The sequence below is a fragment of the Crinia signifera genome, chromosome 4, assembly GCF_055691185.1.
Source record: "Crinia signifera chromosome 4, ASM5569118v1, whole genome shotgun sequence".
Taxonomy (NCBI): Eukaryota; Metazoa; Chordata; class Amphibia; order Anura; family Myobatrachidae; genus Crinia; species Crinia signifera.
In genome coordinates, this window is record NC_139220.1 from 15885974 (window position 1) to 15912868 (window position 26895).

A 26895-nucleotide genomic window follows, 5' to 3' on the forward strand; every position below is an offset into this window, starting at 1 on the left:
AGGCTCGCTGCGGGGATCCCGCTGTCAGCTGAGTGCGCGCTGCGTTGCTAGGAGATCTCCTAGCAACGCAGCGCGCACTCAGCTGACAGCGGGATCCCCGCAGCGAGCCTATCACAGGCTGCCAGCACGGGGAATCCCGCTGTCACTCACTCCAGCGCCACCCGCCCCCTCCACCTGATGGGGCACAGTGGATGTCAGACCTAATCTGTTAGGTCATATGATCCTCATTTACATATGTTTTGGCGCAATTATTACACTATTTAAACTGGGGCTGCTGAGTGCTCTGTTCCCCTGATGATAACTGGCTAATGCCCAGTTGAAACGGCTGTCGGGACAGCCCGTGTTGCTATTACCTGTATTTATGGAATAAACACACCTTTCTTCACCTTCATCTGCGTCTGAGTGCTGGTCTTCATCCTTCTACCGGGGGGGTAAGTGTTTTTATATATATATATATATATTGTGAGAAAGGGGTATTATAGCATGGGCTTTCTCTGTTACAAACTTTTGTTGCTGCACTTACCCACCAGGTAAGTTTTATATCTCTATCAGAATAACAGGGGGGCGGGGGGGGGGGGGGGGGAAGCAATTCCCTTTCTGGCTCAGGGCACCGTAGAGTCTAGTTTTGGCTCTGATGCACAAAGCAACAGATTAATGACTGTACCATTTATAACCTTGAATCTTTGCCTAATGCTGTTATTAGTAGTGATATCTATAATTTGTTTGGGTTAATGTGTAACCATCAGCATCATATATAAACCAACTGGAAGGCAGAATGCCATGTAGCCCAAATCTGCGAAGACACAGTCCAGATCACACCTGTACGGAGACTGCAACGTCCGTGTAGGGATGCAGGCGATACTAACTCTGCTGCTGGCAGTCGCTGCGGCGTTTGCAGCACCTGAAGGTAATAATGGTTTCTACTGATACACAGTACTGCTCGCTTCATATATACAGTACATATACAGTACTGCTCACTTCAGATATACAGTACATACGTGGTACTCCTTGCTTCAGATATACAGTACATATACAGTAATGCTCGCTTCATATATACAGTACATATACAGTACTGCTCGCTTCATATATACAGTACATATACAGTACTGCTCACTTCAGATATACAGTACATACGTGGTACTCCTTGCTTCAGATATACCGTACATATACAGTAATGCTCGCTTCATATATACAGTACATATACAGTACTGCTCGCTTCATATCTACAGTACATATACAGTACTGCTCACTTCAGATATACAGTACATACGTGGTACTCCTTGCTTCAGATATACAGTACATATACAGTACATATACCAGCGTAGCGTGTGCGCGTGCTACTCTAGCTGTTCTCATTGCAGCACTACGCTATCAGCGTAGCGTAATGTACACGCTACCATTGAGACGCTTTAGCGTCTGAATCCCGAGTCCTTGCAAGCCACTAAGAAGGGGGTTATCTGGATTCAGACGCTAATGCGTCTAAATTTGGTAGGGAGTAGGGGTACATAGGGGTGCACTGTTCAAAACACTTCTAAACCTGTTCACAATGACACTAGTCGACATAACAGCTGTCGACCTTGTTAATTCCACCATCCACGCCAACCCGAAGCGTGGCGAGCGCAGCGGTACGCGTCCTACGACCTTTTCATACCCCCACTATCCACGTCGGCGTGGAGTTGAGAATAGAAAGTGTGGCGAGCGCAGCGAGCCCGAAGCATGGCGAGCCCCGCGAGGGGACGCGCATACCTTCACAGGTATACGCGTCCCCTCGCGGGCTTCACAGGTGTCCGCGTCCGCTCGCCACGCTTCGGGCGCGGTGGCTCGCTGCGCTCGCCACACTTTCTATTCTCAACTCCACGCCGACGTGGATAGTGGGGGTATGAAAAAGTCATAGGACTTGTACCGCCGCCGCTCGCCACGTTTCGGGTTGGCATGGATAGTGGAATTAACAAGGTTGACAGCTGTTATGTCGACTAGTGTCATTGTGAACAGGTTTAGGAGTGTTTTGAACAGTGCACCCCTATATACCCCTACTCCCTACCAAATTTAGACGCATTAGCATCTGAATCCAGATAACCCCCTTCTTAGCGGCTTGCAAGGACTCGGGATTCAGACGCTAAAGCGTCTCAATTGTAGCGTGTACATTACGCTACGCTGATAGCGTAGCACTGCAATGAGAACAGCTAGAGTGGCACGCGCACACGCTACGCTGGTAACGTAGCGCTGAGAACAGCTAGGATAACAGCTAGAGCGGCACGCGCACAGAGTCTGGCAAGCTGCCAAGTTTCTAACAGACTGTGCGCGCGGTGGCGCCGTGAATCTACACAAGTACCCACACTGCTGTATACACTGTCCAATGAGCATATAAGCCGTACCTGTCTCCCTCTCCCTGAGGTAGTTCAGTAACAACCAGATGCACTAAGCTTCAAAAGTGATAAATTGGAGAGTGATAAATAACCAGCCAATCAGCTGCTACCTGTCATTTTTTAAACCCAGCCTGTGACATGGTAGGTAGGAGCTGATTGGTTGGTTGTTTATCACTCTCCATTTTATCACTTTTTGAAGCTTGATACATCTGGCCCTTAGTGAGGGGAGTCCTGTGACGGGGGGCCTTATTCTAGTTCACTCTTTCTGACAACATCCTTCTTAGATGGAAAAAAACATGTGCACTGCAGGTGGGGCAGATGTAACATGTGCAGAGAGAGTTAGATTTGGGTGGGGTTTTACTTCAAAGTGAGATCTATATTGCAGTGTAAAAATAAAGCAGCCAGTATTTACCCTGCACAGAAACAAAATAACTCACCCAAATCTAATTCTCTCTGCACATGTTACATCTGCCCCCCTGCAGTGCACATGGTTTTGTCCATCTAAGAAGGATTTTGCCAGAAAGAGTGAACCAGAATAAGGCCCAGGGTGCTGCTCTACGTGGTAATTAGGAGTCTGTATAGACAGAATGGATGACTTGTTGATGAAGGAAACATGGCTTTGGACTGCTGATAACACCTTACCCAATGTGATTTGTGGTGAGGGTTACCTTAATGTCCCTTTGTTACCTCAGGATATTCCCTCTGCCGGCAGCTACACTGATAGTCTCTTGTCCAAACTCTGTCTCACTACCTCAGTCACCGTATACTGGTCCTGATAAAGAATTCAGGACTGGTCAGCTGCTGCGATCAGGCAGGGAAAGGGTGCAGAGCAGGACTTTCTAATCAGCTGGATACAGGCTGTTGTACTTCCTCACAGGATGGTTCCTCACCTCTATTCTCTCACTTCTCTAGTGCCAGTCACAAACAGGGCTGCGGTCACTACACAGCGGCCTGTCAGTCTCTCACTATGCTGCTCTGAGCTGTTCCTCTCAGGACTCCTGCCCAAAGGTCACACGCTGACCCCTCTGACTGACTTTCTGCTGAGGGGAGGGGCTAAGGCTCAGATGTTTGCCGCCCAGCACTCACTCCATCAGGGAGCCTTATAAAAGCACACAGTCCCAGATCCCACCTCTGCCAATGGTGCATGGGCTCCTAACAAGCCTTTAATGTTATTAATTGAAGCACCAACCAGTCACAGTGTCAATTGTTTAACAGGTTATTTACCTACTAGGTGATCCATCGCACCCTACGGGCGCTCTTCACACCGTCGTAAGGGGCTGCGCCCCCTTAATTTGTGAACATTTGCATATGAGAAAGATGGTTAGAATTGTATGACAGATGCCTGTATTGCAACTTGAGTTATAGGTGAAATGTGTTAAATAGAGAGCATATGATGTGGAAGGGGGTGTGTACTGTTTTGTTTAATTAAAAAGCGGTTACAGAGTAAGATGTACATTGATAGTGTGGATGGTACAGTGACATTTGTGGGTGTGTGGGGGGGGGGGCTGTGTGTGCATGTTGTTTAGGTGTGTGTGTGTGCAATAGTATAGTAGGGTGTTTCTGAGTCAGCGGCTCCCCACTGGCGGAGGTCACGACACAGGAAAACAGGAGGCTGGGTAGTGATAGGGGTGTGTGGGCATAAGGGGGACTAAAGAGGAGGGTGGGAGATACTGTGCAGCTTCTGCCAGTGGTGAGGGTCCAGGGTGGCAGTACAGGAGCACAGGATGGTGGCCCTTAGTCAGTGTCTCCTCCTACTGGGTGGGAGTTCGGGTGCATGAGAGCAGGAGGCTGGGCTATGAGGCATGATAGGGGCATGTGGGCAAAACAGCGTCAGCGACTCCCCAGTGGTGGAAGTTACGGTTCAGGAGAGCAGGAAGCTGGGTAGTGATAGGGGTGTGTGAGTATACGGGGGACTAAAGAGGGGCTTAGGGGTGCCGTGAATTGCGGGAGGGGCGCGGGGGGTGCCGTGAATCAAGGGAGGGGGGCGCAGGTGTCGGCGAATCGCGGGAGAGGGCGGGTGTCCGCAAAGCGTGGGAGGGGGCGTGAATTGCGCGAGGGGGGGTTGCGAATCGCGGGAGGGGGGTGCGCGGGGGGTCCGTGAATTGCGGGAGGGGGGGGCACGGGGCACGATGAATCACCTAGTTGGTTATATATTCTTGTAGAAGGATGGTAGGATGTTGCTGTCATTCAGAATGCACTTACATAAACAGTAATAGTAGCAGTTTTACTGTAGGTGTTTTAAGTCAGACCTTAAAACACCTACAGTAAAACAGAACAGGTGTTATATAGTATACAAAGAAGTGGTTGATGATGTGTAGGTTGACGTGCACATAGTTCATAGTTGTCACTGGAAAAAAATTGCTACAAGAAAAAATCAACACAGAAAGTTCAACACATGTAAATGTTGACATAAGTGTGGCACTTCATCGGTGTCCATGTCGACACATGAGAATGAATATGAAAACATTCCAAAAAAGAAAAATAAATCTTCAAAAACTCATGTCAACCTTTTTCATTGTCGACCATAGCCGTGCCAGTGTTTTGCATGTGCGATTTAATCCTGGGGTTGCCGTGAATCGCGTGCGGGGGTGGGGGGGGAGGGAGGAGGTGAGGGGTGTCCGCGAATCACGGGAGGAGGGGTCGTGGGTGGATGCCGTGAATTGCGGGAGGGGGGGGTGGTCGCGGGGGGGGTGTGGGTGCCGCGAATTGTGGGAGGGGGGGCTGCAGTGAATCGCGAGAGGGTGGGTCACGGGGGCGGGGGTTGCCGCAATGACAGGAGGGGGGGTCAGGGGTGGGGAATCGCGGTAGGGGGGGTCGTGGGGGTTGGCGCAAATCGTGGGAGGGGGGGTCGTGGTGTGCTGCGAATCGCAGGGGGGGTGTGTCACGGGGTGGGGCCGCAAATCGCGGGAGTCACCGGGGGTTGCCTGAATTGCGGGGGGTGTGCTGCAAATCGCGGGAGGGGGGTCGCGGGGGGTGCCGCGAATCGCCACAAGAAAAAATCAACACAGAAAGGTCAACACATGTAAATGTTGACATAAGTGTGGCACTTCATTGGTGTCCATGTCGACACATGAGAATGAATATGAAAACATTGAAAAAGTGAAAAATAAATCTTGTCAACCTTTTTCCTTGTCGACCATAGCCATGTCAGTGTTTTGCACGTGCCATTTAATCGTGGGGATGCCGTGAATGGGGGGGGGGAGGGAGGTGCATACCCAACATGACCCTCTCCAGGAGGGACACATTGCTCTGTTTCTGGACTTTCTTCTTAATTTATGGATTACCATCACCTGTGCTTAAACACCTTTCTTATCAATTACCCTGTTTAAAACAGGTGATGACAATCATAAATTAAGATGGAAGTCCACAACCCAGCGTTACAGCTCCAGACACACTTTGAGTGACAGATGTAGCCAAATATATAAGAGATATATATATATATACAGAACATATACGGTAGTCCTCACTTTATATACATAGTACATATATGGTACTCCTCGCTTCATGTATACTGCATATATACAGTACTGCTCGCTTCATATATACAATACTCCTCTCTTTTTGTATACTGTACATATACTCCTCGCTTTATATATACAGTACTGCTCACTTCATATATACAGTACATATACGGTATGCCTCGCTTCATGTATACTGCACATACAGTACTGCACACTGCACATGTATATAATATTCCTCGCTTCATGTATTCTGTACATATACAGTACTGCTCGCTTCATATATACAGTACTGCTCGCTTCATGTATACTGTGCATATACAGTACTCCTCAATTGGCGGATGTGATGGATGGGCGGCTGTGCTGCACCCAGAAGGTGGCACCCCCAAACACACGCCTCACATGCCTAGCAGGAATTTCACCACTGACTTCATATGTACTGTATACATGAGCAAGCAGTACTGGATATGTACTGCATACATGAAGCGAGAAGTACTTTATACATAACATGAATAAGGGGAACTACTGAGTAATGTAACGTGAATAAGAAGCACTACTGGAATAATATTGAATGATGGCAGTCTCAGGCTGTTAACAAGGGTGTATATCATGGTTGCCGACGTTCTGGCTGCTCTCTCCGGGAGAGAGCAGCCAGCTCAGTAAGGCAGGGGGGCGGGGCCAAAACCGGGAGGAAAGGGGGCGGAGCCATGGCGGTGATGAGCCATTTAGGGGCGTGGCTAGAGTGATCGTGTCATTTTAGCCATGCCCCCCACTGTTTTATGCATTGCACTGCGGGGAACGGGGTTTAAGTGACGCAATCGCGTCATTTGATCCACGGAACCCCCCACAGACCCCCCCCTCCGCTGGAGATGCAGGACAATACGGGAGGGTTGCTGTCCTTTCCGGGAGGTCGGGAGGGTGACCCGATTTCCGGGACCCTCCCGGCCATTCTGGGAGGGTAGTCAACCCTGGTGTATATAGTTCTTGTTACATTGGAATCGATGCAATAAAGAATACAGTATCTATCCTTATGTATCAATGCCTATTTCCCTATAGATTGTAAGCTTGCGAGCAGGGCCCTCCTACATTTTGACTGTCTGTAAATACCCTGTTTTGTTTCACTGTCTGCTATTGTAAAGCGCAACGGAATATGCTGCGCTATATAAGAAACTGTTAATAAATAAATAAAAATACATAGTCCTTCCGGAGATTTAAATTCACAGGGTCTCCATCCAGAGTGCCCACAATGAACGTCACTGCCCCCGTGTGGCCGGTAGAAGAACAGCTGGAGCGGGAGAGACTGCACATGTCTCCCGAGTGTGTGTCTAATGATAAGAGAACAGAACAGCAATGCAAATAATGTGTCTATGAGTACAAGGTAACCAACAGTAACAAAGATGGAAATACACAGCAAGCAACATACTCTACTACTTATGGTGCCCAAAGACTGTTAGGTGTGGAGTTTGTATGTTCTCTATACACTTCCTCCTGTTACACTGGATTGCTCCCACACTCCAAAAGTATACTGGCAGGTTAACTAGCTAATGACACAAGCAAATAACTCTAGTGTATATGTCTTCGGGAATATAGGGTGTAAGCTCCACTGGGACAGGGACTGATGTTAATGTGCAAATACTCTGCAAGCAGTCCTGTATGTATGAATGGAGCAGTACTGTATATCTACATATCAGCAGAGCGAGGACTGTGTGTTTTCTGTATTATATAACGATATTGACATTAAATTATGATTTTTACTCTTCAGGGAGATGGGTCAATGATTACGATCAGATTCTCGACTTCAAGTGCCAAAATCACCAGAGCATTAGCATGATTATCAGGTACAAAATAAAGGATCCCTCATCACAGGGGGCTGATTCAGTCCTGATTATGGGGCTGCAATTTTTTGCGGGCCAGCGATCAGTTAGCCGCCTCCCGTCCAGAGTGAAATCCCACCACTGTGCTGCACCCCACACAGGGTGCCACCTACAAACGCTTGACGGTTGTCAATCATCTCGCGAATGGCCAGCGATTGCTGCACACATGCGCGGTCCTCCTCTGAATTGTCCCCCACAGTGCGGACAGCCACGAAGAACCGGTGACATTTGTGTATCTGCTGAAATTTTCCCAAAAACTACCTCGGATTTTTCACACAAGTCCTAAAATAGATAAAGAGACCAAGTCAAATAAATTAAAAATTAGAGGTGCTCATTTGTTGGTCAGTGTCTTTCTGATGGTGGACCCCTGAACATTAGCTAACAGGAGAAAGGCCTTCAGTTGCTTAGTATTTGACACCATGCTCTTGGTAAGATCTTTGTTGGTCGACCACTTCTGGGGCCTTATTCGAGTTCACTCTTTCAGACAAAATCCTTCTTATGCTGTGTACACACGGGGGAGATATATTGCTCAGCCATATATTGCTGAGCAATATATGGCTGAGCAATATATTGCTTAGTTTCTCCTGTTCATCAGCGACCAGAGATGGTCACTGATGAAAAAGAAACTGCCGGGGGGAGCGGTAATCAGCTGGTCGCAGGAGCATGTTCCTGCGACCAGCGATCACCACAGGGGCAAAAACGGGAGCGCGCACCCGGCGATATATCGCCGGTGCACACTCCCATTGCGGCCAATATGGTCGCTGAGCGACCATATTTCCCGCGATTTTGGACAAAATCACCCCCGTGTGTACACACCTTTAGATGGACAAAACCATGTGCACTGCAGGGGGGCAGATGTAACTTGTGCAGATCTAATTAGATTTGGGTGGGGTTTTACTTCAAAGTGAGATCTATATTGCAGTGTTAAAATAAAGCAGCCAGTATTTACCCTGAAAAGAATCACCAAAAAATCACCAAATCTATTTCTATCTGCACATGTTACATCTGCCCCACCTGCAGTGCACATGGTTTTGTCCATCTAAGAAGGATTTTGTCAGAAAGAGTGAACTCGAATAAGGCCCCTGGTGAGGTTAATAATTGTCTGGAATGTCTTTCATTTTTTTCACACAATCTGTCTGACTTGAGATGGACTTCAAATTCTTCAGAGGTGGTTTTGGGACCTTTTTACAGCCTGATGAACATTACTTCTTCTGAGGTCCACAGAAATCTCCTTTGTTGGTGGCATGACACACTTCCACAAACATGTGTTGTGAACACCAGACTTTAATAGATCCCTTTTCTTTAAAAAAAGACAGGTTGTCCAGTCGGGATGCAGTTAATATCCCGGCGGTCGGGATCCCGGCGTTCAGAATCCCGACGCCGGAATCCCGACCGCCGAAATGCCGACACATTCTCCCTCCTGGGGTGTCCACGACACCCCTGGAGGGAGAATAAATTAGTGTGCCGAGCGTAGCGAGGCACCGGGCCCGCTGCATGGCGAGCGCAGCGAGCCCGCAAGGGGGGGCGATCCACGTCCCCCCCTTGTCGGCATTTCGGCTGTCGGGATTCCGGCGTTGGGATTCTGAACGCCGGGATCCCGACCGCCGGGATTCAATACTGAATCCGTCCAGTCACACCTGATTGTTATCCCATAGACCAGGCATTCCCAACCACGGTCAGGGCCGGTGCAAGGCACCGGAGCGCCCCAGGCGAGTCGGGGTGGGGGCGCCCCGGTGCCGGGGGGGGGGGGGGTGGTGGTGGGTGGTGGTGGTACCTGTCGTTCGGCGCTGTCTATTTAAATCTGGCGGCGGAGGCAGCGGGGGTCCCTGCAGTCCATTAAAAATCACGAGCGCTATCCGCCGGGCTATGCGGAAGCGCTTCTAGTGTGAAAACACTGGCAGCACGCTGATTGGCTGAGATCAGCGTGCGCCGTGCTGCCAGAGTTTTCACACTAGAAGCGCTTCCGCATAGCCCGGCGGATAGCGCTCGTGATTTTTAATGGACTGCAGGGACCCCCGCTGCCTCCGCCGCCAGATTTAAATAGACAGCGCCGTAGGACAGGTACCCGGGTGGCACAAAATGCCGCCCTCCAGTGGCCGGCGCCCTAGGCAAATGCCTAGATTTGCCTAGTGGTGGCGCCGGCCCTGACCACGGTCCTCAAGGCACACCAGGTTTTAGTGATATCCAGGCTTCAGCACAGATGATTTAATCAGAATCCCTCAGGTACTAATTAAGTCACCTGTGCTCAAGCCTGGATATCTACAAAACCTGCACTGTTGGTGTGCCTTGAGGACCGTGGTTGGGAATGCCTGCCATAGACTGAAAATACCTGACTAATTTAGTCTTAAAAATATTTCTTCTAAGCCTAAAGGGTCCCCATACATCTGCCACTCAGAGAAATGTGATATTGGATCATTTTCCTCAATAAATAAAATGAGCACGTCTAATTTTTTTGTCTAATTAGTTTGATTTGGTCTCTTTATCTACTTTTAGGTCTTGGGTGAAAATCTGAGGTAGTTTTAGGCCAAATTGCAGCTGAAATATAGAAAGTGCGGAAGGGTTCACAAACTTCAAGAACCACTGTTTAAGACATGGGCCCTCATTCTGGTCTGGTTGCTACATTGCAAATTCCCAACGACGACCGATGATTACCACCTGTGCATGCACATAATCGCTTATGAGCATGTTCTTCACTGCCGGTGCCCTTGGAGACTTGCATAGACTCCATGGTGCTTGCAGCGAGGGGGGGGGCACCGCTAATCTGAGTCACCAGAAAGTGACTTAGATTATCGAACACTGAAAAAATCTTTCGATGGTCAGCGAATCATTTCGGGCCCCCACGCAAAGCTGCAAATGGATGTTTATGCAAAACATCCATTCACATTGCTGCAAGGAAAATCAAGGAAAATTGGAGATTAGGGGGGGGTCACTAGCCAACCAGAATGAGGGCCATATTGTGATCGGTTCATACCGGCATTAAATTGTCTGGTCTCATGCCTGTTTGCCTTTTATAGGGACAAAATGAAAGGGGTGGTGTAGAGGTACGCTGCCTAGTGATCCAACGTGAATCAGGCCCTATGTACGAAGCCGTGGATGTATTTCTATGGATCATACAAATTTCTACACAATAAATGTTCTGCTCTCATTTCTCCACCCTCCCTCAGCGCCCATAATAACAAACACGAGGATCGCCTCTGGGACTTCAGCTGTAAGGACACCTTCAAAACCCCAGCGACGTGTGCCTGGACTAACTACGTCAATAACTTCGATGAAGAGTTCAGCTTCTCCTGCCCGTTCGGCTCTGTCCTGAGCGGCATGTATAGCTACCACGAAAATAAGCACGAGGACCGAAGGTAATTGGGTCTAGTCTCATCCGTCTGCACACAATGGGGAGTATTTACTAAGATGGGAATTCTATTGAAGATGGGATGATGTTGCTATGGGCAACTCAGATTCTATCTATTATCTTCTAGAAGGTTCTAAATAAATAAGTCGATTCTGATCGGTTGCTATGGACAACATCTTATACTTCAAAAGAACTCCCATCTTAGAAAATCAAGCCCTATGAAATAACATGTCCTCTTTCACACGAGTTACTTTTATTTGGCGGAACTCAAAATTTTGGGCCCTTGGCAAAAAAGTTTCTGGCGTCCCCCTCCTCTCATGCATTGATGATACTTTTTTTACCGGCATGCTCGTTGCCGCATTGAATCTGCAGACACAGATCCTGCGCTCCTGCAGCGCCGACCCCCAACGTCGCTTCTAGAGCTGCATAGATGCTAATATCCGTCAGCTGATCCGACAATTAGTTCAGATGTACTGTATATATGATAAGGCAAAAATAGAGCGCACCAAAGATGTACCACCAGAACTAGCATACAATGCTCATAAATAAAAATACAAAAAATACAAAAATACAAAAAATGAAAATGAAAATCAATATAAATTTCATCCCATTGAATAGTATCGTGAAATCAATACATGGAGAAATGGAAACCAATGCGTTTCGTCCGCACAACTTCCTCAGGGGTAAGATTCTAGGTGGTAAGGAAAAAAGCCGTTCATATGATGGTTTATGTCTCATTTACGAAAATGAAAACATTAACTTAAAAAGTATCCATACCCACTCAAAATGAAGAACGTTAGGATCTGAGCAGTGAACAGGTCCCGTTGGACTCCTTAACCCCTTCCTGACGCAGCATGTTTTTGCCTTCCTGACAGGGCCCTTTTTTTCAAATCTGACATGTATCACTTAAGTGGGGATAACTTTTTTTTGCTTTTACTTATCCCAGTGATTTTGAGATTGTTTTCTCGTGACACATTGTACTTCAAGTTAGTGGTAAATTTGGGTCGATACAGTCTGTGTTTTTTTGTGAAAAATACCAAAATGTCGTAAAAAAATGTTAAATTTTGCAATTTTCAAAATGTTAAATTTTCTGCTTGTGAGACAAATAATCATACCACTCAAAATAGTTAATAACTAACATAGACCATATGTCTACTTTATGTTTCCATCATTATTTCAGCCTCCTTTTAATTTTTTTGGAATATGAATAGCAAATTCTCAAATTTTCAAGAAAATTTCAAACACTGATTTTTTTAGGGACCAGTTCAGTTCTGATGTGACTTTGAGGGACTTGTATGTAAGGCACCCCCATAAATAATGCCATTTCAAAAACTGCACCCCTCACAGTATTCAAAACAGCATTTTGGAAGTTTGTTAACCCTTTAGGTGTTTCACAGGAATTAAAACAAAGTGTAGGTGAAATTTCAAAATTTCTTTTTTTTTGCAGATTTGCAATTTTAATACATTTTTCTAAGGAACACAGTAGATTTTACTAGAGAAATGTGACTAAAAATTGATTCCCCCAATTCTTTTGTTTTCATAAATATCCTATATGTGGCCCTAGTGTGCACGTTGACCAAACCACAGGCTTCATAATAGAAGGAGCACCTACTTGATTTTGGAGCCTCCTTTTTATGAGATTATTTTTTAGGCACCATGTAGGTTTCTAGGCACCATAAGATGCTAAAAGTAAGGAACCCCCCCCCACAAGTGACCCCATTTTGCAAACTACACCCCTCAGGGAATTCATCTAGGGGTATAGTGTACATTTCAAACCCCCAGGGGTTTCACCAATTGTGGTACAACTGGGCAGTGAAAATGAAAAATTAATTTTTTTACACAAAAATGCAGTTCTGGCTCCAAATTTTTCATTTTCACAAGGAATGAAGGAGACAAAGCACCCCAAAATCTTTGCCCCAATTTCTCCCGAGTACGGCAATGCCTCACATGTGACCAAAAAATACCATTTGGGTGCATGGCAGGACTCAGAAGGGAAGGAGTGATTTTTGGATTTTGCAGCTCAGATTCTGGTGGAATGTTGGTGGGTGCTATGTCGCATTAGCAAGACCCCCGAAGCACCAATACAGTGGAACCCCCCCACAAGTGACCCCATTTTGCAAACTACACCCCTCAGGGAATTCATCTAGGGGTATAGTGTACATTTCAAACCCCCAGGGGTTTCACCAATTTTGATACAACTGGGCTGTGCAAATGAAAAATTACATTTTTTACACAAAAATGCAGTTCTGGCTCAAAATTTTTCATTTTCACAAGGAATGAAGGAGACAAAGCACCCCAAAATCTGTGCCCCAATTTCTCCCGAGTACGGCAATGCCTCACATGTGACCAAAAAAATACCATTTGGGTGCATGGCAGGACTCAGAAGGGAAGGAGTGATTTTTGGATTTTGCAGCTCAGATTCTGGTGGAATGTTGGTGGGTGCTATGTCGCATTAGCAAGACCCCCGAAGCACCAATACAGTGGAACCCCCCCACAAGTGACCCCATTTTGCAAACTACACCCCTCAGGGAATTCATCTAGGGGTATAGTGTACATTTCAAACCCCCAGGGGTTTCACCAATTGTGGTACAACTGGGCAGTGAAAATGAAAAATTAATTTTTTTACACAAAAATGCAGTTCTGGCTCCAAATTTTTCATTTTCACAAGGAATGAAGGAGACAAAGCACCCCAAAATCTGTGCCCCAATTTCTCCAGAGTACGGCAATGCCTCACATGTGACCAAAAAATACCATTTGGGTGCATGGCAGGACTCAGAAGGTAAGGAGTGATTTGTGGATTTTGCAGCTCAGATTCTGGTGGAATGTTGGTGGGTGCTATGTCGCATTAGCAAGACCCCCGAAGCACCAATACAGTGGAACCCCCCCACAAGTGACCCCATTTTGCAAACTACACCCCTCAGGGAATTCATCTAGGGGTATAGTGTACATTTCAAACCCCCAGGGGTTTCACCAATTTTGATACAACTGGGCTGTGCAAATGAAAAATTACATTTTTTACACAAAAATGCAGTTCTGGCTCAAAATATTTCATTTTCACAAGGAATGAAGGAGACAAAGCACCCCAAAATCTGTGCCCCAATTTCTCCCGAGTACGGCAATGCCTCACATGTGACCAAAAAATACCATTTGGGTGCATGGCAGGACTCAGAAGGGAAGGAGTGATTTTTGTATTTTGCAGCTCAGATTCTGGTGGAATGTTGGTGGGTGCTATGTCGCATTAGCAAGACCCCCGAAGCACCAATACAGTGGAACCCCCCCACAAGTGACCCCATTTTGCAAACTACACCCCTCAGGGAATTCATCTAGGGGTATAGTGTACATTTCAAACCCCCAGGGGTTTCACCAATTTTGATACAACTGGGCTGTGCAAATGAAAAATTACATTTTTTACACAAAAATGCAGTTCTGGCTCAAAATTTTTCATTTTCACAAGGAATGAAGGAGACAAAGCACCCCAAAATCTGTGCCCCAATTTCTCCCGAGTACGGCAATGCCTCACATGTGACCAAAAAAATACCATTTGGGTGCATGGCAGGACTCAGAAGGGAAGGAGTGATTTTTGGATTTTGCAGCTCAGATTCTGGTGGAATGTTGGTGGGTGCTATGTCGCATTAGCAAGACCCCCGAAGCACCAATACAGTGGAACCCCCCCACAAGTGACCCCATTTTGCAAACTACACCCCTCAGGGAATTCATCTAGGGGTATAGTGTACATTTCAAACCCCCAGGGGTTTCACCAATTGTGGTACAACTGGGCAGTGAAAATGAAAAATTAATTTTTTTACACAAAAATGCAGTTCTGGCTCCAAATTTTTCATTTTCACAAGGAATGAAGGAGACAAAGCACCCCAAAATCTGTGCCCCAATTTCTCCAGAGTACGGCAATGCCTCACATGTGACCAAAAAATACCATTTGGGTGCATGGCAGGACTCAGAAGGTAAGGAGTGATTTGTGGATTTTGCAGCTCAGATTCTGGTGGAATGTTGGTGGGTGCTATGTCGCATTAGCAAGACCCCCGAAGCACCAATACAGTGGAACCCCCCCACAAGTGACCCCATTTTGCAAACTACACCCCTCAGGGAATTCATCTAGGGGTATAGTGTACATTTCAAACCCCCAGGGGTTTCACCAATTGTGGTACAACTGGGCAGTGAAAATGAAAAATTAATTTTTTTACACAAAAATGCAGTTCTGGCTCCAAATTTTTCATTTTCACAAGGAATTAAGGAGACAAAGCACCCCAAAATCTGTGCCCCAATTTCTCCAGAGTACGGCAATGCCTCACATGTGACCAAAAAATACCATTTGGGTGCATGGCAGGACTCAGAAGGTAAGGAGTGATTTTTGGATTTTGCAGCTCAGATTCTGGTGGAATGTTGGTGGGTGCTATGTCGCATTAGCAAGACCCCCGAAGCACCAATACAGTGGAACCCCCCCACAAGTGACCCCATTTTGCAAACTACACCCCTCAGGGAATTCATCTAGGGGTATAGTGTACATTTCAAACCCCCAGGGGTTTCACCAATTTTGATACAACTGGGCTGTGCAAATGAAAAATTACATTTTTTACACAAAAATGCAGTTCTGGCTCAAAATATTTCATTTTCACAAGGAATGAAGGAGACAAAGCACCCCAAAATCTGTGCCTCAATTTCTCCCGAGTACGACAATGCCTCATGTGTGACCAAAAAATGGCAGGACTCAGAAGGGAAGGAGTGATATTTGGATTTTGCAGCACAGATTCTGGTGGAATGTTGGTGGGTGCTATGTCGCATTAGCAAGACCCCCGAAGCACCAATACAGTGGAACCCCCCCACAAGTGACCCCATTTTGCAAACTACACCCCTCAGGGAATTCATCTAGGGGTATAGTGTACATTTCAAACCCCCAGGGGTTTCACCAATTTTGATACAACTGGGCTGTGCAAATGAAAAATTACATTTTTTACACAAAAATGCAGTTCTGGCTCAAAATTTTTCATTTTCACAAGGAATGAAGGAGACAAAGCACCCCAAAATCTGTGCCCCAATTTCTCCCTAGTATGGCAATGCCTCATATGTGACCAAAAAATACCAGTTGGGTGCATGGCAGGACTCAGAAGGGAAGGAGTGATTTTTGGATTTTGCAGCTCAGATTCTGGTGGAATGAATGGTGGGTGCTATGTGGCATTAGCAAGACCCCCGAAGCACGGTGAAATGATGAACCTAATAATCCATAGATGTGTGGTATATTTTAAAACACTCCTTTATACATAGGCCGGGTTTGTCGGGGCAAGTTTCACAGTGGAAAATAGTATCCTTTCTTATTCCCTTTTTATAGCAAACTTTGCACCTTTTTTGTGTCCTGCCCTTTCTTGCAGTGGAGGGGATTTCGTTAGGAAAATGCTGCCCTGGTACTATACGGGGGCCAGTACTAGAAGTACTGGGGCCCTCTGCCTGCTGGTTCCCAAATATTAGGCCCTTTATGACTTCCTCTTGAAAGTGCATAAATGCCCCCCTCTGGCTGGTAGAACGGAATAGCACGTAAGCGTTATACAGTGCCATCTGGATGATATACACGGCCAGCTTCTTGTACCAGATTTTTGTTTTCCGCAGGGGACTGTACGGCTTCAGTACCTGATCTGAAAGATCCACTCCGCCCATGTACTTATTGTAATCTAGGATACAATTAGGTTTTGAGGTGTGGGTACTGGTACCTCGTACAGGGACGGAGGTGGTACTGTCTCCATGAATTGTTGTCAGTATAAGGACATCCCTCTTGTCCTTATATTTGATCAACAACATATTTTCGGTGGATTGTGCCCTGCTTTCACCCCTTCTCAGTACTTGGGAAATGTGCGTTTTTGGGAGGCCTCTTTGGTTCTTGCGCACAGTACCGCAAGCTGCTGTACCTCTTGAACCAAGGGCCTTAAACAGGGGGATGCTAGTGTAAAAGTTATCCACATAGAGGTGATAACCTTTATCCAGGAAGGGGTGCACTAAATCCCAGACAATTTTTCCACTAACACCTACGAGGGAGGGGGGGGCATTCTGGCGGTTCAATTCTTGAATCCTTCCCTTCATATACCCTAAACCTGTGGGTGTACCCTGAGGTGCTTTCACACAGTTTATACATTTTTATGCCATACCTTGCCCTCTTACTGGGAAGGTACTGGCGGAATTTAACCCTTCCTTTAAAATGTATAAGGGACTCGTCGATACAAATAAATTTTTCAGGGATGTACATCTCTGCAAATTTGGCACTGAAATGATCAATGACCGGCCTGACTTTGAATAGCCGGTCAAAGGTGGGATCATCTCTGGGTGGGCACTGTACATTATCGGTGTAATGTAAAAATTTAAGGATTGTCTCAAAACGAGTCCGAGTCATGGCCATACGGTAAAATGGGGTGCTGTACAGAACATCTGTACTCCAATATTGCCTAATTTCTGGCTTTTTTACTATGCCCATATGTAACACCAGACCCCAAAACGTCATCATCTCTACTGCATCTACAGGGGTCCACCTAGCAAATGATGACGTGGGGTTTTGAGCAATAAACTGCTGGGCATATAAATTACTTTGGTCCACCATTAAATTTATAAAATCATCAGAGAAAAATAATTTGAAAAAGTCAATTTCTCTGAGACCTGTTGAATCAAATTGGATTCCTGGGATGGCCAAAAACTCAGGAACCTGGGGCTCAAAATTGTCTGGTGGTGGGGTCCATACGGGATCAATCATTTGGGGGGGGTCTCAGCTGCTCTACGGGGGCGTCTTTGAGGGGGTCCCTCATCACTAGAGGAGGAAGAGGAGCTTAAGACGAATCCTTCAAATTCCCCGCTTGCATCACTGGCTGTGTCAGAGTCAGAGGCAAGCATGGCATATGCCTCCTCCGCTGAATACATTCTTCTGGATGACTGGGATGACATTTGGGATGACATTTGGGATGCCATTTTAATTTTTGTGTTTCTGTAAGTGTAATGTTTCAACACGTGTATAGTGTTGGGGGGGTACAAACTTTATTTCAACACGGGGGGTATGTAGTGTGTAGTGTGTATGTAGTGCAGAAAAAAAAATACTTTATACAGGAATTTGATCCCAATAAAAAAAAAAAAATTGAAGGGGTTAAAAAAAAAAAAAAAAGGTCCTGCGCCAAAAATTGAGCACAGATGTTGGTCAGTAACGTCCGTCACTGAACAGCGCTCAAAGGCAACAGGACACCCACAAAAGCAACGTGGGTGTAAAAACAATTTAAAAAAAAAATAAACCACAGCACTCTCCAAAAAAAAAACAATTTAAAAAAACTGCAGAAAAAAAAATATATCAACCCTGTGCCAAAAATACTGTTCAGTGATGTACGTCACTGATCAGCGGCCACAGGACACCCACAAAAGCAACGTGGGTGTAATAAACCACAGCACTCTCCAAAAAAAAAAAAACAATTTAAAAAAACGGCAGAAAAAAAATTATATCAACCCTGTGCCAAAAATGCTGTTCAGTGATGTACGTCACTGATCAGCGGCCACAGGACACCCACAAAAGCAACGTGGGTGTAAAAACAAAACCCCACTGCACTCTCCAAAAAAAAAAAAAAACTGCAGATCAGTGATGCAGTGATGCAACACTGATTAGCAGTGAGGGGCAGCAGGCACCCAACTGTGGGTGCAACCTGACAGGGTATATATTAAAAAAAAAACCCTGGACCCCAAAAAAGTTGCTGATCAGTTAATTAATTTAAACTGATCAGCACAAAAGGGGGGGCAGCAGGGGGGGCAGCAGTCAGTTGCACAGGCAGCACAACCTTTGGTGCAACTGACAGGTATATATATAAAAAAAAAAACCCCAAAAAGTTGCTGATCAGCACAGATATACTGATCAGCACAAAAGGGGTGCAGCAGACACAAAATATAGCACTCTCTATCACTCTCTATCACTCTCTGTCACTATCTGTCACTATCTCTCACGATCTGTGACTCTATGACACTGCAGCAGCAGCACACAGGAAGTCACAAGATCCAGGAAGCATCCAGCTGCTGGCAGCACGCTACCAGCGGTGATCAGGTAAGTATCAGGCAAGGATCAGGTATGTATATCACGACAGATTGGTCGGTGACCGCTCTGCACGCAATTCCAGACCGGAATGGCGTCTGCAGCGCAGTCACCGTTAGTTTAAATGACGCGCCTTGGCTGTGATTGGTCCGTCGGTCCGACGGACCAATCACAGCCTTGGGGGCAGGTGGGGTGAGGTGTGGTCATCACCGGTGACCCCCTCATGCCCCCTCACACCCGACGGTGATTGACACCTGTGTTACCGAGCGTCTGATTCGCCGGTAACACAGGAAAACGCTGCGACTGGCTGTTCACATTGAACAGCCAATCACAGCGATCGCCGACGGGGGGGAGGCATCGCCGCCCCCCCTGGGCATGCAGGGACATGTCTGCTGTCAGGGACAGCAGACATGTTTAAACTGTCACCGCGTCTATAGACGCGGGGACAGTTTAAAGTCATGACGTATATATACGTCATCTGTCGGGAAGTACATCCCGGCCATGACGTATATATACGTCAAATGTCGGGAAGGGTTTAATTTTGTGGAAATTCAATTATATCTGTAAATATTGAACCATATGTATATGGTAAGCATGTTTATAAGTAATCCAAGATGATGGTATGTACCAAAAGATGTTTGAAAACTCTGCAGATATTGCGCATTCAAAAAGTGTATATCTATATGCAGGGCTATTTTTCTGCAGGCTCCAGCAGGAACTGAGGCCCTTATTCTAGTTCACTCTTTCTGACAAAATATTTCTTAGACGGACAAAACCATGTGCACGTTAGTTGTGCAGAGATAATTAGATTTGGGTGGGGTTTTACACCTGCCTCACCTGCAGTGCACATGGTTTTGTCCATCTAAGAAATATTTTGTCAGAAAGAGTAAACTAGAATAAGGGCCTCAGTTCCTGCTGGAGCCTGCAGAAAAATAGCCCTGTCTATATGTGTGTGTGGTGATATGCTCAACCTCCACAAGGTTATTGACGCAGAAGCTGTCACTGCTTTATCTCTTATATATTTAGCCAGATCTGTCACTCAACCCCTGTGGAGAACGTTCCTGTGTAGAACAGTTTCACTTTCATGTGTCTGACGTTCCACCCCCTTGACATCACCTCCCCCCGCCCAGCCAGGGCTACAGTACACGCCCACCATCCACCATTACTCCACAGCCACCATCCACCATTACTCCTGCACAACGCCCACCATCCACCATAACTCCACAGCCACCATCCACCATTACTCCTGCACATCCCTACCCTCTGCCAGGACCCCCGCGACCCCCTCCCGCGATTCGCGGGACCCCCCGCGACCCCCCCCTCCCGCGATTTGCGTGACCCCCCCGCGACTCCCGCGATTCGCGGCCCCCCCCCCTCCCGCGGATCGCGGGACCCCCGCGACCCCCCCTCCCGCAAATCGCGGGACCCCCGCGACCCCCCTCCCGCGATTCGCGGGACCCCCGCGACCCCCCCTCCCGCGATTTGCGGAACCCCCGTGACCCCCCCTCCCGCCATTCGCAGGACCCCGCACCCCCCCTCCCGCGATTCGCGGGACCCCTGCTTTCCACCCTCCCGCAAGTCGCGGGACCCCCGCGACCCCCCCTCCCGTGATTCGCGGGACCCCCGCGAACCCCCCCTCCCGCGATTCGCGGGTCCCCCGCGACCCCCCTCCCGCGATTCGCGGGACCCCCGCGACCACCCCGGTATCCGGACTATTGTTAGACAGCACTTACATCGACAGCCATTACATCGACACCATTAGTTCGACACCTCAATAGGTCGACATGGTTTTAGGTCGACATACCATTAGGTCGACATGTCATTATGTCGACAGCTCATTAGGTCGACAGCTCATTAGGTCGACATGTTTTTAGGTCGACACTGCCATTAGGTCGACAGTGTCTATGTCGACAGTCAAAAGGTCGACATGGGTTTTTTCACTGTTTATTGAGCCGACATGTGCCCCGACAGGCAGTATTTCATGCCCTACTATCCACTAGGGCGTGGTGGGAGAATAAAATAGTGTGCCGAGCGCAGCGAGGCACCGTGCCCGAAGCATAGCGAGCGGCTGCGGTACACTTCAAACTGTGTCCATGTCGACTGTGTCGACATTTCGGCCAAAAAACAGTGAAAAAACCCATGTCGACCTTTTGACTGTCGACATAGACTCTGTCGACCTAATGGCAGTATCGACCTAAAAACATGTCGACCTAATGAGCTGTCGACCTAATGAGCTGTCGATATAATGACATGTCGACCTAATGGTATGTCGACCTAAAACCATGTCGACCTAATGAGCTGTCGACATAATGACATGTCGACCTAATGGTATGTCGACCTAAAACCATGTCGACCTATTGAGCTGTCGAACTAATGGTGTCGATGTAATGGCTGTCGATGTAAGTGCTGTCTAATATCCGTCCCAGACCCGACCACCCCCTCCCGCGATTCGCTGGACCTCCGCGACCACCCCCTCCCGCGAAACGCCGGACCCCCGCGACCCTCCCGCAAATCGCGGGACCCCAGCGACCCCTCCCTCCCGCGAGCCCCCTCCCGCGATTCGCAGGACCCCTGCATCCTCCCCTCCCGCGATTCGCGGGACCCCTGCGACCCCCCCTCCCGGCATTAAAAGGGCCCCCCGCGACCCCCCCTCCCGCGATTCACGGCACCCCTACTATGATTTGCGACCCCCCTCCCGCAATTCGCGCCGCCCCCTCCCGCGATTCACGGAACCCCCCGTAGCGCCCCCCTCCCGCGATTTGCGGGCCCCCTCGGCACTTCTCGCGATTTGCGACCGCCCCCTAATTCACACATTCGGGGACCCCACCTCCCGCGATTCATGCCCCCCTCACGCAATTCACGGCACCCCCCACACCCCCCTTCCTGCGATTCGCAACCCCTCACGACCCCCCCTCCCGCGATTCACGAAACCCCCCGTAGCGCCCCCCTCCCGCGATTTGCGGGCCCCCTCGGCACCTCTCGCGATTTGCGACCGCCCCGTAATTCACATATTCGGGGACCCCCCCTCCCGCGATTCATGCCCCCCTCACGCAATTCACGGCACCCCCCATACCCCCCTTCCTGCGATTCGGAACCCCCCACAACCCCCCCTCCCGCGATTCATGCCCCCTCCCGCAATTCACGGACCCCCGCACCACCCCCCTGCGCCCACCCTCCCTTGATTCACGCCCCCCTCATGCAATTCACGGCAACCCCCCACACCCCCCCTCCTGCGATTCGCAGCCCCCCCACGACCCCCGCCTCCTTCGATTCATGACCCCTCCCGTGATTCACGGACCCCCGCACCACCCCCCCTTGACTCACGGCACCCCACGCGCCCCTCCCGCAATTCACGGACCTCCGCAACCCCCCCTCCCGCAATTCACTAACCCCGACAACCCCCCTCCTGCAATTTGCGGACCCCCCTTCCCACGATTCAAGCCCCCCCGCGCCCCCGCCCACGATTTGCGGACCCCCGCCCCCTCCCGCTAACCGCGGATCCCCACACACCACCCCCCCTCCCGCAATTTGCAGACCCCCCAGACCCCCTTCCGGCAATTCCACCCCCCAGCGGACCACCGCGGCCCCCGCTCCCGCATTTCACGTACCCCCGTGACAATGGGGGATCCTGTACCACCACAAGCAGGTACCGCCCCTAGGTGGGAAATCCGGCCCTGGCTGCCGCACTGCAGGTTTCCCCACTGCCCTCTGCACCAGCGCCACAACTTTTATCAATGTCTTGCCCACATACCACTATTATACAGCCTCCTGCTCTCATGCACGCTCACTCCCTCCCAGTGGGAGGAGACGCTCACCCACTGCCGGGAGCTGCATACTGTCCCCCACCCTCCTCCAGTTCTAGGGATGCCCATCGACCATCAATGATTTTCAAATAATCGATGGTTTATGGCCGATGTTGAATACTTTTGCCATCAATGTGGGAGGACACTGCCCTGCCTCCTGTTCTCCTGCCCCGTAACTTCCGCCAGTGGAGACCCGCTCACCCTGTGTTGCCCACATTCCCCTATCATGCTTTACCGCCCAGCCTCCTGCTCTCATGCACCCTAACTCCCACCCAGTCGGAGGAGACACTGACTCCTGTATTTCTGTGCTGCCACGCTGGACCCTCACCCACTGGCAGAAGCTGCACAGTGTCCACCACCCTCTTTAGTCCCCCGTATGCCCACACACCCCTATCACTACCCAGCTTCCTGCTCTCCTGAACCGTAACTTCCACCACTGGGTAATCGCTGACGCTGTGTTGCCCACATACCCCTATCATGCCTCATATCCCAGCCTCCTGCTCTCATGCACCCTAACTCCCACCCAGTAGGAGGAGACACTGACTCAGGGCCACCGTCCGGTACTCCTGTGCTGCCACGCAGGACCCTCACCCACTGCCAGAAGCTGCAATACAGGGCATCTTTCATACAATTCTAACCATATTTCTCACAATACAAATGTTCACAAATTAAGGGGCGTAGCCCCTTACGCCGGTGTGAAGAGCGCCCGTAGGGCGCGATGAATCACCTAGTATTTTATATGTCTGTGCATCAATAACCTTGTAATGAGATCGAGCACAGCCCCTAACATATATATATATATATATATATATATATATATATATATATATATATATATAAAAACTCTTGTATACTGTACATCTGAACTAATTATCGGATCAGCAGATGGATAATTTAGAGTCAAACCTTGTGCAAAGACAATGAGTATGATATATGCAATTGAGCAGTTTATGTCCATTGTATTTTTTAAATAATGGTACTGCTAGTGCCGGTCCTGACAAGGCAGCGCCACCCCCACCTAGCCACGACGCTCATTCTAACGTGTATATTCAATGCGGCCAGCGAGGGTGTTTGTATGGCGAGGATGGCTTTTTTTCGGCATCATCTTTGTTTCAGGGAAATCCTCACCGTCATATAGCTGCGAGCCTCGCCATTTTGACGGCTGCACTCGCCGTTTACACCTCGCTTTTTTAGAAACGAGGTGGAAACGGCGAGTGCAGGGGGGTTGGTTAAAACCTGGGGGTGAGCAATAGGCACTGCTCGCCATCCTAGCCTGCCAAAATGGCATTGAATATACCCCTAAGGTGGAAATGTACTAAGATGGGAGTTCTCGATCACATGGGATGGGCAACCAACCAGAATCTACTTCTTTAGTTAGCTCCTTCTAGAAGATAGTAGATGGAATCTGATTGGTTGGGCACACCTCTGTTCGCAGGGATACGGCCAGCGTTTCTATGGGCGTGCTCACCGGTTTTCATATGTACACGCCCATATAATGCTGGGTAGTCCCCTGTGTCCACCCACTGCCTGCCCATCATGTTGCGGTCTCCTTGGTGAGTGTATAACTTGCCGAAGGCGCTCTCACTTGTGCAAACCACCGCCATCGGCCGGGGGAACGAAGGTGAAACTGACTGATCAGGGCTGAATTGCCCCCTAAGGGGTACATGTACTGAAGCTTATAAAAATGAAAAAAGTGATGTCACCCATAGCAACCAATTCGAGTCTATCATTTCTCTATTGCATCCTAGAAAATGATAGGCATAGGTTGCTATGGACAACATCCCCTCGATTCATTTTTAGAAGTTTTAGTAATTGACTGCTTCTCTTTGTACAAGTGGTAAAATCCTGAAACACCTAAAACAAGTCATTAAGCTAAATGAGAACAATTAGCGGGAAGAGCGATATTACCCCTGTGTTGTCATTATGTCATTTCCAGGTGGAGGTTTTATTGCTGTCAGGGAGAGGTGCCGGTGATACACAGCTGTAAATGGAGCGGGTACCTCAATGACTTCGATCAGTACCTGAGATGGGACGCGCCCGTTAGTCATTACCTGACAGGAACCCACAGTTACCATGACAACAAAAGAGAGTATGTACTGTGTTCTGCAGCGGACTATTACAGCAACAGATGGGGGCGGGGGATTCAATTAGGGTTAGGTCTAAATTGAATTGGGCTAAGGACCTCCTGATGTCACAGGGGAGGAGAGTGGGCGCAGAGAGGAGGAGCAAGCTCCAAACAAGGGTCCCAAATGGACGCTCGCCACGCTTCGGGGCACAGTGGCTCGCTCCGCTTGCCACCTGGTTACTAAAGGCAACCAGTGGTGGCTTGGATAGTGTAGGAGCAGGCCCCCGGCCTTGCTCCTCCCCCTGGGCGTGAAAGGTCCTTTAGCCCACTACAATTTAGCAACTACCATTCAATTAGCGGCAATATTAGAAACATGCTGTACCGTATTCACCGTTGATGTGCATCTTATGCATCTGAAGAATAAGTGAGACCAGAGAGCCGGGAAGGGGAGGCGGCAATGGGAACCCGGGCACCAAGCAGAGTGGGGGGGGGGGGGCTGCAAGTAGAGAGCCAGGCAGGGTATGCCGTGGGCGCACTCCACACTAGGCCGGGCAGTAAACGCTGCAAGGGGAACAGAGAATGGGGAGCGTAGGAAAGCAGCGGGCGCACATTGAAAAAAACACATAGAAATGAATGGACAGTCAGTGATTGGCTGCAAGCTCTCTGACTGAGAGAGCTCTCAGCCAATCATTGACGGTCCATTAATTTCTGTGTGTTTTCTTTCTATGTGCGCCCGCTGATGCCCGGCTCCCCATTCTCTGTTCTCCTTGCACCATTCACCACCGGGCCCAGAGCGCCCACTGCCTCCCCTGCCTGGCTCTCTACTTGCAGCCCCCCTGCTCCACTCCACTCGGCGCCAGGCTTCCCATCGCTGCCTCCCCTGCAGGCTGCACAAAAGATTTACCAAATCTTATGTGCAGCCCATCCGGCCTCTCGACTCGGACCCGATGTGCATCGGGTTGGACCGGGTGTCTGCACATGCGATTCGGGGCGATTTCATCCGAATCGGGTGAACTCAGGCCCAAATCGCATAGTGTATGGGGGTCTTAATGCGGGGTACACACCAGGATGACCCGCTCACGATGCACGATGTGAGCAGGTCATCAGTGTTTCTTCCGACCCGCTCATGATGACTCAGGGGGCAGGACCCGCTCACGATGTGCACCGTGAGCGGGTCCGATCCGATGGCGACCCGCACCCGGGAGTATGGTAGTTTCCAGATCCTACCTGCTGCAGGTGGGATCTGAATAACGACCGACCCGCGGGACCGCGCATCGGTGCACACCAGGACAGAAAAGGGCCCAATCACCACACAATCTACATCCAATCGGTCGGAATTGGATCTAGATTGATGGGATCGGACCCTTGTCGTCCTGGTGTGTACCCAGCATAGACAGATGCTAATTAGGAATCCAGCCTTGTTTTACATCATCTCCTATATTTTGGATAATGGGTTGTATTGTGTAACATTATGACATTGTGTATTTGTGTTGCAGGGACCGGCGTTGGGAATACCAGTCATGTGAGAGGAACGATGTCTAGCTCCAGAGGAACCTCACCCAGAGCCGGGATCCATGACATAAATCTGATGCTGGGCTCTGACGCTGAACTTCTGCTCATAACACAATATAGTGATTAATGTACTTACTGCCTTGTGCAGTATTCAGTCTCGTAATCTGGGGAATAAGATGAGTGACTGACAGGTCAGGGTGTACCATGGCAGCACAGCATGTTTATAGTATAGGAGTGATTACCCCTTCTATATTAGACAGGTACAGAACACAGCTTTGCCCTATAGATATACAGTGACGCTACTTATTCTGGATGAAGATGCAGGCTGCCTGCGGGATTACTCCATGCTGAATTCACTTATATTAAAAATAATAGAATCTCTAATCATTCAACCGTGTAAGTGTCTCTCTGTGTCAGC

At 48.6% G+C, this 26895-nt stretch overlaps 1 protein-coding gene across 2 annotated transcripts in view; it reads left to right on the top strand.

Moving 5' to 3' along the window:
• The window catches only part of LOC146073777 (hemagglutinin/amebocyte aggregation factor-like), a 47786-nt gene extending 21018 nt beyond the window's left edge, over positions 1 to 26768 (top strand). Inside the window, exons 2-6 of one of the 2 annotated variants that reach the window (XM_083181212.1) lie at positions 747 to 907; positions 7587 to 7662; positions 10863 to 11051; positions 24837 to 24989; positions 26462 to 26768. In XM_083181212.1, coding sequence (XP_083037338.1) covers positions 850 to 907; positions 7587 to 7662; positions 10863 to 11051; positions 24837 to 24989; positions 26462 to 26507 — 522 coding nt within the window. In that variant the 5' untranslated portion in view covers positions 747 to 849 and the 3' untranslated portion in view covers positions 26508 to 26768. The remainder of the gene's footprint in view (positions 1 to 746; positions 908 to 7586; positions 7663 to 10862; positions 11052 to 24836; positions 24990 to 26461) is intronic. The other variant, XM_083181213.1, reaches the window with a different exon arrangement.
• Positions 26769 to 26895: the final 127 nt, after the last annotated feature.